The sequence below is a fragment of the Micromys minutus genome (genome assembly GCF_963924665.1).
Source record: "Micromys minutus genome assembly, chromosome: X".
NCBI lineage: Eukaryota > Metazoa > Chordata > Mammalia > Rodentia > Muridae > Micromys > Micromys minutus.
Window position 1 is genome coordinate 14,246,824 of NC_137970.1, and position 12,188 is coordinate 14,259,011.

At 47.8% G+C, this 12,188-nt stretch overlaps 1 protein-coding gene across 1 annotated transcript; it reads right to left on the reverse strand.

Moving 5' to 3' along the window:
• Positions 1-211: 211 nt before the first annotated feature.
• SLC38A5 (solute carrier family 38 member 5) lies at positions 212-8,646 on the reverse strand (the record flags this gene model as incomplete). Its single annotated transcript, XM_080910583.1, has 16 exons — positions 212-313; positions 911-1,014; positions 1,106-1,250; positions 2,189-2,304; positions 2,541-2,641; positions 3,205-3,284; positions 3,463-3,591; positions 3,715-3,773; positions 4,146-4,228; positions 6,241-6,319; positions 6,438-6,530; positions 7,190-7,263; positions 7,366-7,481; positions 8,000-8,078; positions 8,170-8,226; positions 8,624-8,646. 16 exons carry the CDS (start codon positions 8,644-8,646, stop codon positions 212-214), a joined length of 1,440 nt encoding a protein of 479 aa, XP_080766709.1.
• Between the last annotated feature and the right edge of the window lie 3,542 nt (positions 8,647-12,188).

Consider the following 12,188-nt stretch of genomic DNA (forward strand, 5'->3'; position numbering starts at 1 on the left):
CCTTCCTCCTCTCATGGGGTTGGCAGTGAGGCAGCTCTGGGGAAAAGGAAATAGACTACTTACTACGCTTCCTCAGCTGTCCCCATTTCCCACAGCAGTGTTACTAGAGACCAGCCACCTCCATGTCCCAGGCAGGAAGGACTTAGGAAAGTGACTCGGGTTCCCTCATATACATGCGTGTGAGCGTAGGGACTGAGTGAGGCAGGCCAGCTCAGTGGCCAGACATACGGCTCTGGCCTGTGGCCCAATTGGCAAACATAAAGCCCAGACTGATGGCCATGAAGAGGACTCCCAGGACACCAAAACACAGGGCCTGTGGGCAATAGGAAGAAAAGGTGGAGTTGACCTGGATCACGCACCAAAGCATTCTGGAGAATGCTCTTGAAGCCCTCCACCCTTCCCAGGGAAAGCCCCAGCCGTTCCTGACTCTCCTTTATCTTCCCTGTTCCTCCTGGAAGTATCTCTTCCATCTCTTCAGATCCTCCTGGGAATTAGTTCCCTCCATCCCTTTTTCAGACTGCCCCTGCCTCTTCCCGCAGTGGTACTCCCTCTGCCTATCTGAAGAATCCTCTCTATAGCCCATTCTCTTCACTTTGCAATGCAGGAGAAAGAACCTGGAGATTTGCCAATGCTAGGAAGACTCACTGCAACTGAATCATAAACTCAGCTTGCCAGTCCCTTCTGCAGTGTTCTTTCTCTTCCTAGATATTGTTTCTGTTCTGTCTACTCTAGTTAGCCCTTACTGAGACAACTGCCTTCATTCTTCCTTACCATCTGTCCCTCTTCCTGGATGTTGCTTCCTCTCCCAGCACCCACTAGATAATGCTGTTTGCATTGCTCGGCATCTTGGAGCAAGTGGTCCTTCTTCAGAATGCTACCCCCCCCCAACTCTCCTTCCTGGGATACTCACCTGGATCTTGGACCAGGAAAACAAAGGTTCCACCTCAGTAGGTACAATACGGAGGTAGAAGACACTGGGAAGGATGAAGATGAGGCTAGGGGCTGAAGTGGACCCTGAAGGACAGAAAAGGGACAGCAGTCAACCTAAGTTTGAAGGAAAGGCCCATATTAGACAGGACAAAGAGCTGGGGTTGACAATACTAACCAATAAACCCAAAGATATCTCGGATGGTTGGCACACAAATGACAAGGATGTTGACCAAAATGAGCAGGATCAGGGCAATGGCCACATGTCGGAGCCAACTGAAGGCCTTGCTTGGGAAGAGCAGCTGCAGGAGGGCTCGGCGGATCTGCAGCCAATGAAGGGCAGGACAGGTCAAGACTCACACAAGTGGTCCCTCTGTGTTGTGATCCTGTCTCTGCCTCTACCCTGTCCAAGATCCTTAATTCCCTATCCCACTCTCTATACCTCTAGCCTGTCTGGCCAAGTCTCTGTGCCTCTACTTGACAACCCATGTCTCCTTCCGTATGACCATGTAGCTCAGCTTCCACCACTACTGAAATCTGTCTCTTCTCCTGTCCATCTCCACCTCCCATCTGCGTATCCTTTGACCATCACCTATCCTTGCCTCTCTCACTATCTGACAGTCTCTCCCACTATGTCCTTCCTTTGTGGTTTTTGACATACAATCTCATGAAGCCCGGGCTGACCTCTAACTCAGCCTGTAGTTAAGACTAACCTTGAACTCCTAATCCTCCTTCCTCTAGCTCCAGAGTGTTAGAATTACAGGAGTGCGCCCCAGTACTTGGGATCTCACTCAGGGCACTCTGCAAACTGAGTTACATCCCTGGTCCCGTGTCCTCTTTTCTTCTAGCCATCTTTTGCTGCTGTCTATGTTCACCAGGCCCTTTAAGATTTATTTATTTATTTATTTATTTATTTATTTACTTATTTACTTATTTATTATAAGTTAAGTACAGTGTAGCTGTCTTCAGACACACCAGAAAAGGGCATCAGATCTCATCACATCAGATCTCACTACAGATGGTTGTGAGCCACTATGTGCTTGCTGGAATTTGAACTCAGGACCTCTAGAAGAGCAGTCAGTGTTCCTAACCAGTGAGCCATCTCTCCAGCCCTACCAGGGCCTTTCTTGTGTATCTGTTCCTGCTCCCTCTACGTATCTGCTCCTATCTTCATCTTCTTGCCAAGCATCCATGTTTCTTCTCTCTGCTCATCCATCCATATCCCTTCACACAACCCCAGGTCGCCCCTGCCCCAACTCACAGGGAAAAGGACAACAGGCACAGTGAGGGTTACGGCAAGCAGCACAGCCAGACGCACACAAAGAATGAGCAGGTCCTCCTGAGTGTACATTTCCAGCATCTCTGGCTTCACAGTGCCTGGGCGATGGAGAAGGGACACAAGATGCATGAACACTGGACTCACTAGCCCAGAAACCAAGGCATACATACATGGTGAGTGAGTCTACACACATGATGCTCACCCCCCCCCCTTTGGAAGCTGATTGACCCAAGGTCCTGGGGAGTGGGGGTTGGGAGGAAAGTCAGAGGCCTTTGCCATAGCCCAGGCTCAATCTCTACCATAGATAGCTCCACCCAACCTTGGCCACACTCACTGTAGAAGGTGAGGTATCCAAAGGTAGCTGTAAGTCCGTACATGATGAACATAGCCCCAATGGACATGTTGGCCACAGCTTGCATCCTGCGCTGGGTGGGGCTAAAGTGCATAGATTATGGAACTGACATGCCCATACCCCTGATCTTGTCCCAGAACCCTCAAAACTGGCCCCAATCCTCCAGAGTCTCCCTCCTCCTGATCTGACAATGTTCAGCTGTTCCACACTGACATTCTGCCCGCCCCTCCCCCTCCTAATCAGCCAAGCCTCCTCTATCTGTTCATCTCCAAGTCTTCCTCCATATAACCATCTATACTTCCCCTTTCTATCTAATCATCCAAAAACCCCAGCCCTGCCTCTCCTCTGTTCTGTCTCCCCCGCCATCTGACCATCCTTGCTTCCTCAGACCACCACCTCTTCCATCTAGTCACCGATCGCTGTCCCCCAGCTCCGTCTATTCACATTTTTTAAAGAGTGGACCACTTAAATCCAATCAGTAAAAACTCACTTCCCTGAGTCTCCGAGGTCTCATGGACACTCTAAATCCCTCCCTTGTCAAAACCAGTCACCCTCAAGACACCTTGCCACGGCTGCCATGGAGACAGCCAGACACTATGGCTACTGCGCCCTCTAGTGGGTCCATCCCGCACGCCTCTCTACTCACCGGCAAAGTTCCGTATAGATGGGCAACACCTCAGGGTGACAGACAAAGGCAAAAGCCATAATAGGCACTGTGTAAGACATCTGGGGGAATGGTCCATGAATATGGGATTAGAATCCCTACAGTACTGGGGATCCCAGTCCCTCCCATGTAAGGCACAAGACACAGCCCCAGAAGCCCAGTGCTCTGATCGAAATAAAATGTTGGGACAGGACAAGATGCCCCAATGTGGTACAAGCTCCTACCTGCCTGTGTACCTACCTGTGAGTCAACTGTGAAGAGCTTGGCCTCACAGCTGCTGTTAAACACCTGCATGGGAGCTTGTTCACCCTCCACAACTGTGTCATTATGGCTCACGTCACAGCCAATCTGGAACTTCTTATAGATGACCTGGGAGTCCCGAGTAAGGAATCAAGTTCACAGAGAAGGCTTTGCCTCAGTGTCTCACCTCACCACTGCAAGTCCTCTCTCCTCCGCCCCCCTTCTTTCTCTCCCACCTCCCTCGTGACTTACCGAAATGAGGAAAAACAGCATGCAGGTCAGAGAGAGGCTGCTTGTATACCCCAAGTAGCCTACAGGAGGTGATAACAGAGCCTCAGAAATCAAGGAACCTAGCACTCCACACATCAAAGTTTTACTCTGCCCTTCACATAAGCCTTTGTTTCCTCCCGAACCATCCTCACCTCTATACAAAACTCCTAATCTGTTAAAACCCAAATTAAACAAGCCCTCCCTAACCCTCAGTACTCCCTAACCCTTGAAAATGGGGATTTTCTTCCACACTGGCGATATAGCCCAGTGATATTGCACCTGCCTAGTCTGTGTGCAGCCCTGGGTTCCATCTCCAGGACCAAAATAAAAAAAAAATAATAAATGGAATTTTTCTACCTAGTTCCCATGTTCTAACCCTGCCACCCAATGACCAACCCAGGAAGTCTCCATACCCAGGTGTTTCATGAGAGCCAGAGGAAAGATGATGAGCAGGCTGACCAGGACGATGAGGAGGTTTCCCTTCAAAAACCAGTCCCTAGGAAGACAAGAAGATCCCAGAATCCATATCAGATAGCTTCTGGATGCCTACATTTCCGTTCCAGGGAATTTGACTTTCACTTCTGGCCTCTGGAGGCACCGTATATATGAAATGCAAAATGTACATTGAGACAAACACATAGAATAAAGATATATTTTTTGAACTTAGAGCTGAGGAGGTAAGACAGTTTGTAAAGTGCTTGCTAAGCAACCACAAAGAGGTAAGTGCTGTGGGTGGGCGGTGGCGACATGAGGGTCCTGCAGGCACACTGCAATAAGCTAATTGGTCAGCACTGGGTTCAATGAGAGGTGCAGTGTCAAAGAAATAAGGTAAAGAGAGATAGAAGAGATTTCAATTTCCGGCCTTTACACACATTTGCACACGCACAAGAACACACATGTACAATACACGCTCATTTTATTGAGTACCTGCTATGTTCCAGGCATTCACATATTGTTTTCCTATCACACAGACACAACTAAATAGAATAAATCGTGGTTACACACTCAATGGGACTTAGCTATCCTTGATAGGACAGGGGCCATCATTCACTGGTAAAGGTACTTAAGGTGCCTAGCATGAACAAAGGCCCCAGGTTTGAAACCCCAGCAAGGCAGGGAGAAATAACAAAACTTGGACATACCTAGTCATATTTGGATAGTTTCAGAATCAAACCAACCACTTCACAGGACACACACAAATAAAAACAAAGCTCTAGTTAAAACTGTCAGACAGGCACATAAAACTACCCTTGATTTAAACTGACCAAATCACACACGTGCACCAAAAGCCACAGGATTAGAGTAAGGGCTGGTCCCTAAACATATGTCAAAATATACAGAGGTGTTAGACAAGGTGGTATATACCTGTAAACCCAGCCCTCGAAAAGCCAAGGCAAATCCCAGGTCAGTCTGGGCTACAGAGCAAAATTCTCTCTCAAAACGGTGTATAGAAAGCCAGACATGGTGACACATGCCTTCAACCCCAGCACTTGGGAGGCAGATCTCTGTGAGTTCAAGGCCAACCTGTTCTACATAGTGAATTCCAGGACAGCCAGGACTATCTAAAGAGACCCTACGTCAAAACAACAATAAATGAGCGTGCAGAGGAAGTTGGGGGCGTGCAGTTCAATGACTGAGCGCTTGCCTGGTACTCAAGACACCTTGGGTTCCATCTACATTTTTAAAATAATACAGATGCAGAAAGATGCATGCAAGTACAAAGTACTGCTGTGCTCACAGACGAACACACCTGGAATTTCACTGTGTGTGCATTTAAAAAATAAAAACTGAGACGCTGTGCAAGGAGTGTGAGTCTGGGGTCTAACAGTCTGAACACAGGGTTGCAACGACAGTCAAGAGGACCTCTATAGTCACAGCCCCCTGAACGCACGCACAGCCTGAGAGGACTTGCCATACAATAATCGCCAAAGCAAACAAGGAGACGGGGTGGACAGAGCACACACAGTCGACATGACCCACAGACCGCTGGAGTCAGCAATCACACATTTAGAGCTCGAGAGAGTCCAACAGCCCAATGAACCCAGAATCAGCTAAACAGGAAAAATGAGAGTCGCCAAGTGTCAAACACATATGGCTGGGATCAATCGCAGCATACGGCACCCAGCTGTCATCAAGCACAAGGCTGGCCAGAAAGAACCAGCCGCTCCAACAGTCAGTGAGTCAAATCTAGAGTTCACAGCCACTGGATCTGTACAGGCAAACACATGTGTTCAACATCAGCACACACCAAGCATACGGAGACAACTGCCATCCGAAATCAGCCAGAGGAAGTCTCAAAGCCAGTATATGGTCTACCAGAGTCCTGTGGTGGCCTATGGTCACATTTACTATTGACTCATTAATACATAGGAGTCGTAGTCACAGTTAACCTGCAGTAGTCTCAAAACGAAGCACCTGGGAGTCAGGTAGACACGGAGTTGAGGAAGATGATGACTAGAACTCGCTAGTACAGTTGGGGTCAGCCTGGGAGGTATACTATATACTCACCCCTCGGGGTCCATGTGCAGGAAGGTGCCAATAACCAGGGGGAGTTCGGATTTGATGATGAACAAGTAACTGGACATAGCTGGTGAAGATGATGCAGATATTTAATCAGGACTCCGTCTCCCCCAGCCCACCCTTAGGAAAGCCCACCTCACTCGGTCTACCCTCTTCCCCCTAGTTGACTTTCTCCAGATCCTCACCCCCAACATTGTGCAGACAGATTATGATGGCCACCACTACTTTCCCAGCAGGTCCAAATGCCCTCTGTCCCAGCTGCTCATAGGCACGGATGCCTGTAAAGGGGGAGACAGGAAGGAAATAGCCTGTGGGTTTGGGAAAGCCAGGCTAGGAGGCAGAGTTGTAATTCAGCTGTGACTGATGGAGGCTGGAATAGAGGACTATACACTTTAAGGTGGAATTTGTGAATTTGGGAAGTAGCATCTGAGGCCAAGGAGAGGTTAAAGGCTGAAGGCGAAGAGCAGGGGTTTTGGAGACAGACTGTGGACTGAGACCATGGAGGGAGAGACTCCCGAGACCATGACTGCTGAGAAGCAGAGGTCTCAGGATCTCAGAGCTGGTTTCAAGGTTAGGAGGACCGGAGGACTGGGGGGTGGGAGATGAGAGATAGAATGTAATAGTCTGGGGCTGGAGAAAGTCTGGTGGCCAAAGGGGTGGGTATTGGGAACTGGGGGGTGGTGATCTAGAAGCCCAGGTAAAGTCTGGGGGCCGGGGTTGGATCTGGAAGCTGTCATACAGGGAGCTGACTGTGGGAACTGGGATGCTGAGTTAAGGGTCTGAGGTCAGAGTGGTTATGCCCAGAGTCAGATTTGAGTTGCAATCAGACATCAAGAAAATGGGGCTGGGGCTGGGGCTCAAAGTCTGAGTTGAGCTCTGGACTGGAATCTAGAGTTTCCAGTCCACAGAGGATGGGGCTCGAGGCTGAGAATCTCACCTACAACACTGGAACAGGTCAGCAGGAGGTGGATGGAGTAAGAGGACAGGAGGGCGATGCACAGCAGCAGGGCCCTGCAACAGGCAGCACAACTGAGACTTGGCCCAGGTCTCCCACTCAGCCCTCCACACCACTGACCAAGACCCCCACCCCCGAAAGGCCACCTATAGACTCACAAAAAGAAGATGACTCCAGTGTGGGCCATGGCATAAGCCAGCCCCAGGATGCCACTCCCCATGATGGCGTTGCTGAGGTTGAACACTGACATTCCGAATGATGCCTTCCCCTCAAACTGTTGGCAAGGGGCAAGATCCAGCAAACATACACGGGGAGGGGGAAAACAGGACAAGTGGCTAGAGCTGGAGCCAGGGGGAGGACAGGAAGGTGAAGGCAACTGGGGAGGGGAGACATCTATGAGGGGAGATGGAAAGCAAGAGAAAGCTGAAAGAGAAAGTTGATAGGAGGAAACTGGGAAAGGGGGAGCTTGGAAAAGTCTGGAGGAAGCGTCTGGAAATGCAAGGGGGCTGCAGAGGAACAGCTGGAGAGAAGAAGCAATAGAGGGGGACAGCCCAAAGCAGAAGAGGAGGTCGTTCAGGGAGAAGAGTCGCTAGGAAGAAAAAAAAAAAAAACTAGGCGACTGAGAGAGCTAGAGAGAGCATTTGGGGAAAGGGGGTATCTGGAGATGGCAGCAACTCAGGAGCCAATAGCTGGGGCAGGGAGATAGCTAGCCCGGGGAGTAGCTAGGGAGGAGAAGGAGTTGGGATTAGATAGGAGAGTTGAGACTTGCACAGGTCCTGTGGGCTCACTTACATCCAAGAACTGGACGGGTTTCCTCCCAGGAGCAGGGGTATGGGTGGTGGGCAGGAAGCCTTCGCTTTCCTGACTGTAGCTGGATAGGGCAAAAAAAAAACCCAAACCTGATGAAAAGCTAACCCTGACCTCTCCCCCAGCAAGCCTGCCTCCTTGGTTCCCGCACTCACCCCGCAGCAGCACCCGTAGAGAGAGATCCATTCGTCTTTGGTTCCTGCATTTCCATCCTGCTGGCGAAGAGACGGGATAGGAGATTCAGGACAAGAGCAAAGGAACTAGAAAGTGAGGAGAGTTAGAAGGAGAGAGAAGCCCCACAGAGACCAACAGATGTAATTCAGAGCAACTGGCCAGAGAGACAAGCGGAACAGAGAGGAAAGCGGGGCAGGGAAGAAAATAGAGTTGAGGACAAGCCTGAGAGAAAGGTGGAGAGAGACAGAGAGAGAGAGAGAGAGAGAGAGAGAGAGAGAGAGAGAGAGAGAGAGAGAGAGAGAGAGAGAGAGAGAGAGAGAGAGATCAGGAGGAGAGGGGAACCGAAAACAGCTTCTTAGAGAGACCCGGGGCAAAGAAGGCAAGGAGAGATAAATAGAAGGAAGGAGAGACACAGAGAGATACAGAAAGACCCACCCCACGGCGCATGAAATGGCCATTTGAAGTGGAAATAGACTTTCCTCCCACACGGCAGACTCTGTCTCTCGCGCCGTCTGCCCTTTTCTGTCTCTTTCGGTCCCTATCTCCCGCCCCCACCTCTCTCCGGCTGGCTCTTAGCAGGGACACGTGTCACCTGTCTGCCCCACCCCTCCTAGCGCCGCCCTTCCCCACACAGCTCAGAGACCCCTGCCCCAGTGGTGCAAACTGCTTTTAGTGCGGTTCTGAATATCTTGAGCAGATACTGAAGCAAATTGAAGTGCCCCTCTTTGTGGGACAGAAATGACTGGTATGAGTGTGACTAGGTGGTGGAGCGCTTTCAAGCCTCAGCGCTACCAAAAAAAAAAAAAAAGAAGAAAGAAAAGAAAGAAAGAAGGAAAGAAAAGAAAGAAAGAAAAAAGAAAAAAGAAAAAAAATGAAAGAAAGAAAGAAAAAAAGAAAAGGGGTGGGGGAAAACCTGACCCAGGGACTTCCATTAAACTTCCCTTCTAGGTTCTAGGGGAGTTTTCTCTGACACCTATCAAATCTTAAACTCCCTTCTCCTGAGAGGAATAGTTTAGGAGACACTTCCAAACTGAACCACTTTTCCCGTCTAAGTTTAAACATTTCCCTCCTGATAATGAGCCTGCCCAAGTCCACCTCCCAGATCCTCCTGTGTCTCTGGGGGTAAAATTGTCTTTGCAATCCCCACCCAAACCTGGAAACTCTGTCTCCTTTTCATTAGCAAATGGTACAAAATACTGGGTTTCACCATGACATTTCATATATGTATGAAATATGCTTTGATGCTCTTCCTTCCCCCTATTACCATATCCTGCTCTGCTTCCAACTGTTTTCCTTCCTCTACCTCCAAGGTCCCCTTCTGCTTTCATGTATTATCTCTACTGTTTTCCTTTTTACTTTGTTATTGTTACATGGATACATACATACAGAAAATACACCCTGCAGAGTCTGTTCAGTGTTGCTTGAATGTATATGTTTTTAGGGCTGACCACTGGTACTGGATAACCAACAGGGGAAACTCATCCCTGAACAATACTGATTGTCCTTCTTTGAGCAGTCATGAACTGCCTATAGACATTATTTAAAAGTGGGGGGCCTTTTGAGACTCCCCCCACTGTGTCAACTAAGGTCATTGTTTCTGGTCTTGCATAGACAGCTATACTGTTGAGATTGTATAGGTATAGCTACCTTGTCCTATATAGTCTCTCAGCCGATGCCCTGATGCTCTTCTGACAACCTTTGTAACCTCTGTTTATAATGTTCTCCAAGCCTTAGATGTAGAAGTTGCATTGTATGTGTATCAATTGGGAATGGGCACACCACGGTCAGTTAGAAATGTCTGCATTAATGGTCTCCATCTGCTGGAAGAAAAAACAACAACTTCTTTGACAATGGATAAGAGCTACACTTATCTGTGGGTAGAAGGGTAGCTACTTAAAAATGCAAATAGGGGGACTGGAGAGATGGCTCAGGGGTTAAACTGACTGTTCTTTCAGGGATCCTGAATTCAATTCCCAGCAACCACATGGTGGTTCACAATATAAAGCCAGTCAAGGTGGCACAAGTTTTTAAGCCCAACAATGGAGAGGCAGAGACAGACAGATCTCTGTGAGTTTGCAGCCAGCCAGGTCTACATAGCAAGTTCTTACTAGCCAGGACATTGTCTCCAATGGAAAAAAAGGAGGAGGTATGGATTAGAGAATTCTCAAAAGAAAAAAAAAATGAAAATGGCTAAGAAATATCTCAGAAAGTGTTTAATACCCTTAGCAATGAGGGAAATGGAAATTAAGACTACTCTGAGGTCCCATTTACTCCAGTCAGAATGGCTATCAAGAAACCCAGCGACAGATGCTGGAGAGGATGTGGGATAAAAGATTGCCCTTTCTTATTCTCGGTTGGTGGGATTGGTGGAAATCAGGATCTTGCATTCTCAAAGAACTAAAAAGAAAGATATCATGTGACCTAGCTGTACTATTCTTTGGCATATCTGAAGGACTCAGTATCCCACTCCTCTCCATCTTCCTTGAGGATTCATGGATACTTGTAGAACTGGCAAAGGCTCTCATCCATTCTGTGGACTTTCCCACTTCACTTTTTGTCCACTGTAACTCTATGCACTAGTCATTGCAATTCTATTTCTAGCTAGGAATAGGAATAACATAAATGTCTTTCAGCTGATGAATGGAGTAATGAAAATATGGTGCACATGCATTGTAGAGTACTATTCAGCTGCAAAGAAAAGAGAAATCATGAAAATTGCAGGTAAATGGGTGGGAACCAAGTGACATCACTCAGACACACATGCTCTCTTTCATTTGTGGTCCTTAGTTCTGAGTCTTTGGATATGATTGTACACCATACTGTAGCCAAAGAAACCAAGAAGAAGGAAGAGGAGGAGGAAGAGGAGGGGGAGAAGGATAAGACCAGAAAGGGGGAGTGATGAAGGGGCAAAATAAAGAACTTTAGAGAAGGAAATAGCGGGTCATAGGTGCTATAAAGTGGAAAATGGGAAAGGGGGGTGTATTTAACTGTGAAGAAGGTCAATACAGATTGAAAGAGATGGGGGAGTGATAAATAACACTGAATATCTTTGAAAGAGTCATGGGGAATTATTATTTTATGTTTATGTAAAATTACATGTGATATATGTCACAGGTACACACACACATACACACATGCATGTATACATACATACATACATACATATTTAAATGAAGTTACACCATCAGGGTGATAATGCTTCTTACAAGGGCCATAGTTTTATCTAACAAAAATTTCAGTTCCAGACAGGAGAAGACTCCTTACAAGTCAGAGGAGTTCAAGAGATTCCCCTAACAATATCAATAGAGGTTTATTGCCATTGTCCTTGATTGTCTTCCAGAATTCGAAGGTAAATCTCTACTGCTGAAGACACCACACACTGCGGACAAAGGACTTGGAGAAATTGAGCCAGGATTGTCCTGAAAGCCTCCTCCTTGAGGACTAGCTCTTTGGAGTACTGGAAGGTGCTGTGCAAGCTTCCTGGGGTGGTGGGGACAATCAGTAGTCCTATCCACTTGTGATGACTATGAAACAAAATGACCAGTGTAGCAAGATATTCCCAAAGATGCAACGGTGGCACTTTGATTTTGGGGTGACTGTCTAGTTGGGTTTAAGACCCGATTAACAGGAGAGAATTCATACCAGGCACTGTAAACCTAGCCAACTTACCCATGGCTAGTAAGGTCATGGAACCCAAAGGAGAAAAGATTTATTTAGTTTGTTTATGAGTACACTGTTGCTGTCTTCAGACACACCAGAAGAGGGCATCAGATCCCATTACAGGCTCCATGGGGCCTCCCTCCAGTCTCTTGAGGGTTAGGTGCATTATCTCACTGAACCCAGAGAGTCCTCTGCTGTATAGGTGTTGGGGGATTCATGTCAGCTGATGTATGCTGCCTGGTTGATGATCCAGTGTCTGAGAGATCTGAGGGATCCAGGTTGAGACTGCTAGTCCTCTTACAGGTTTGCCCTCCTCCTTTCTTTATGTATTCTGAGTATT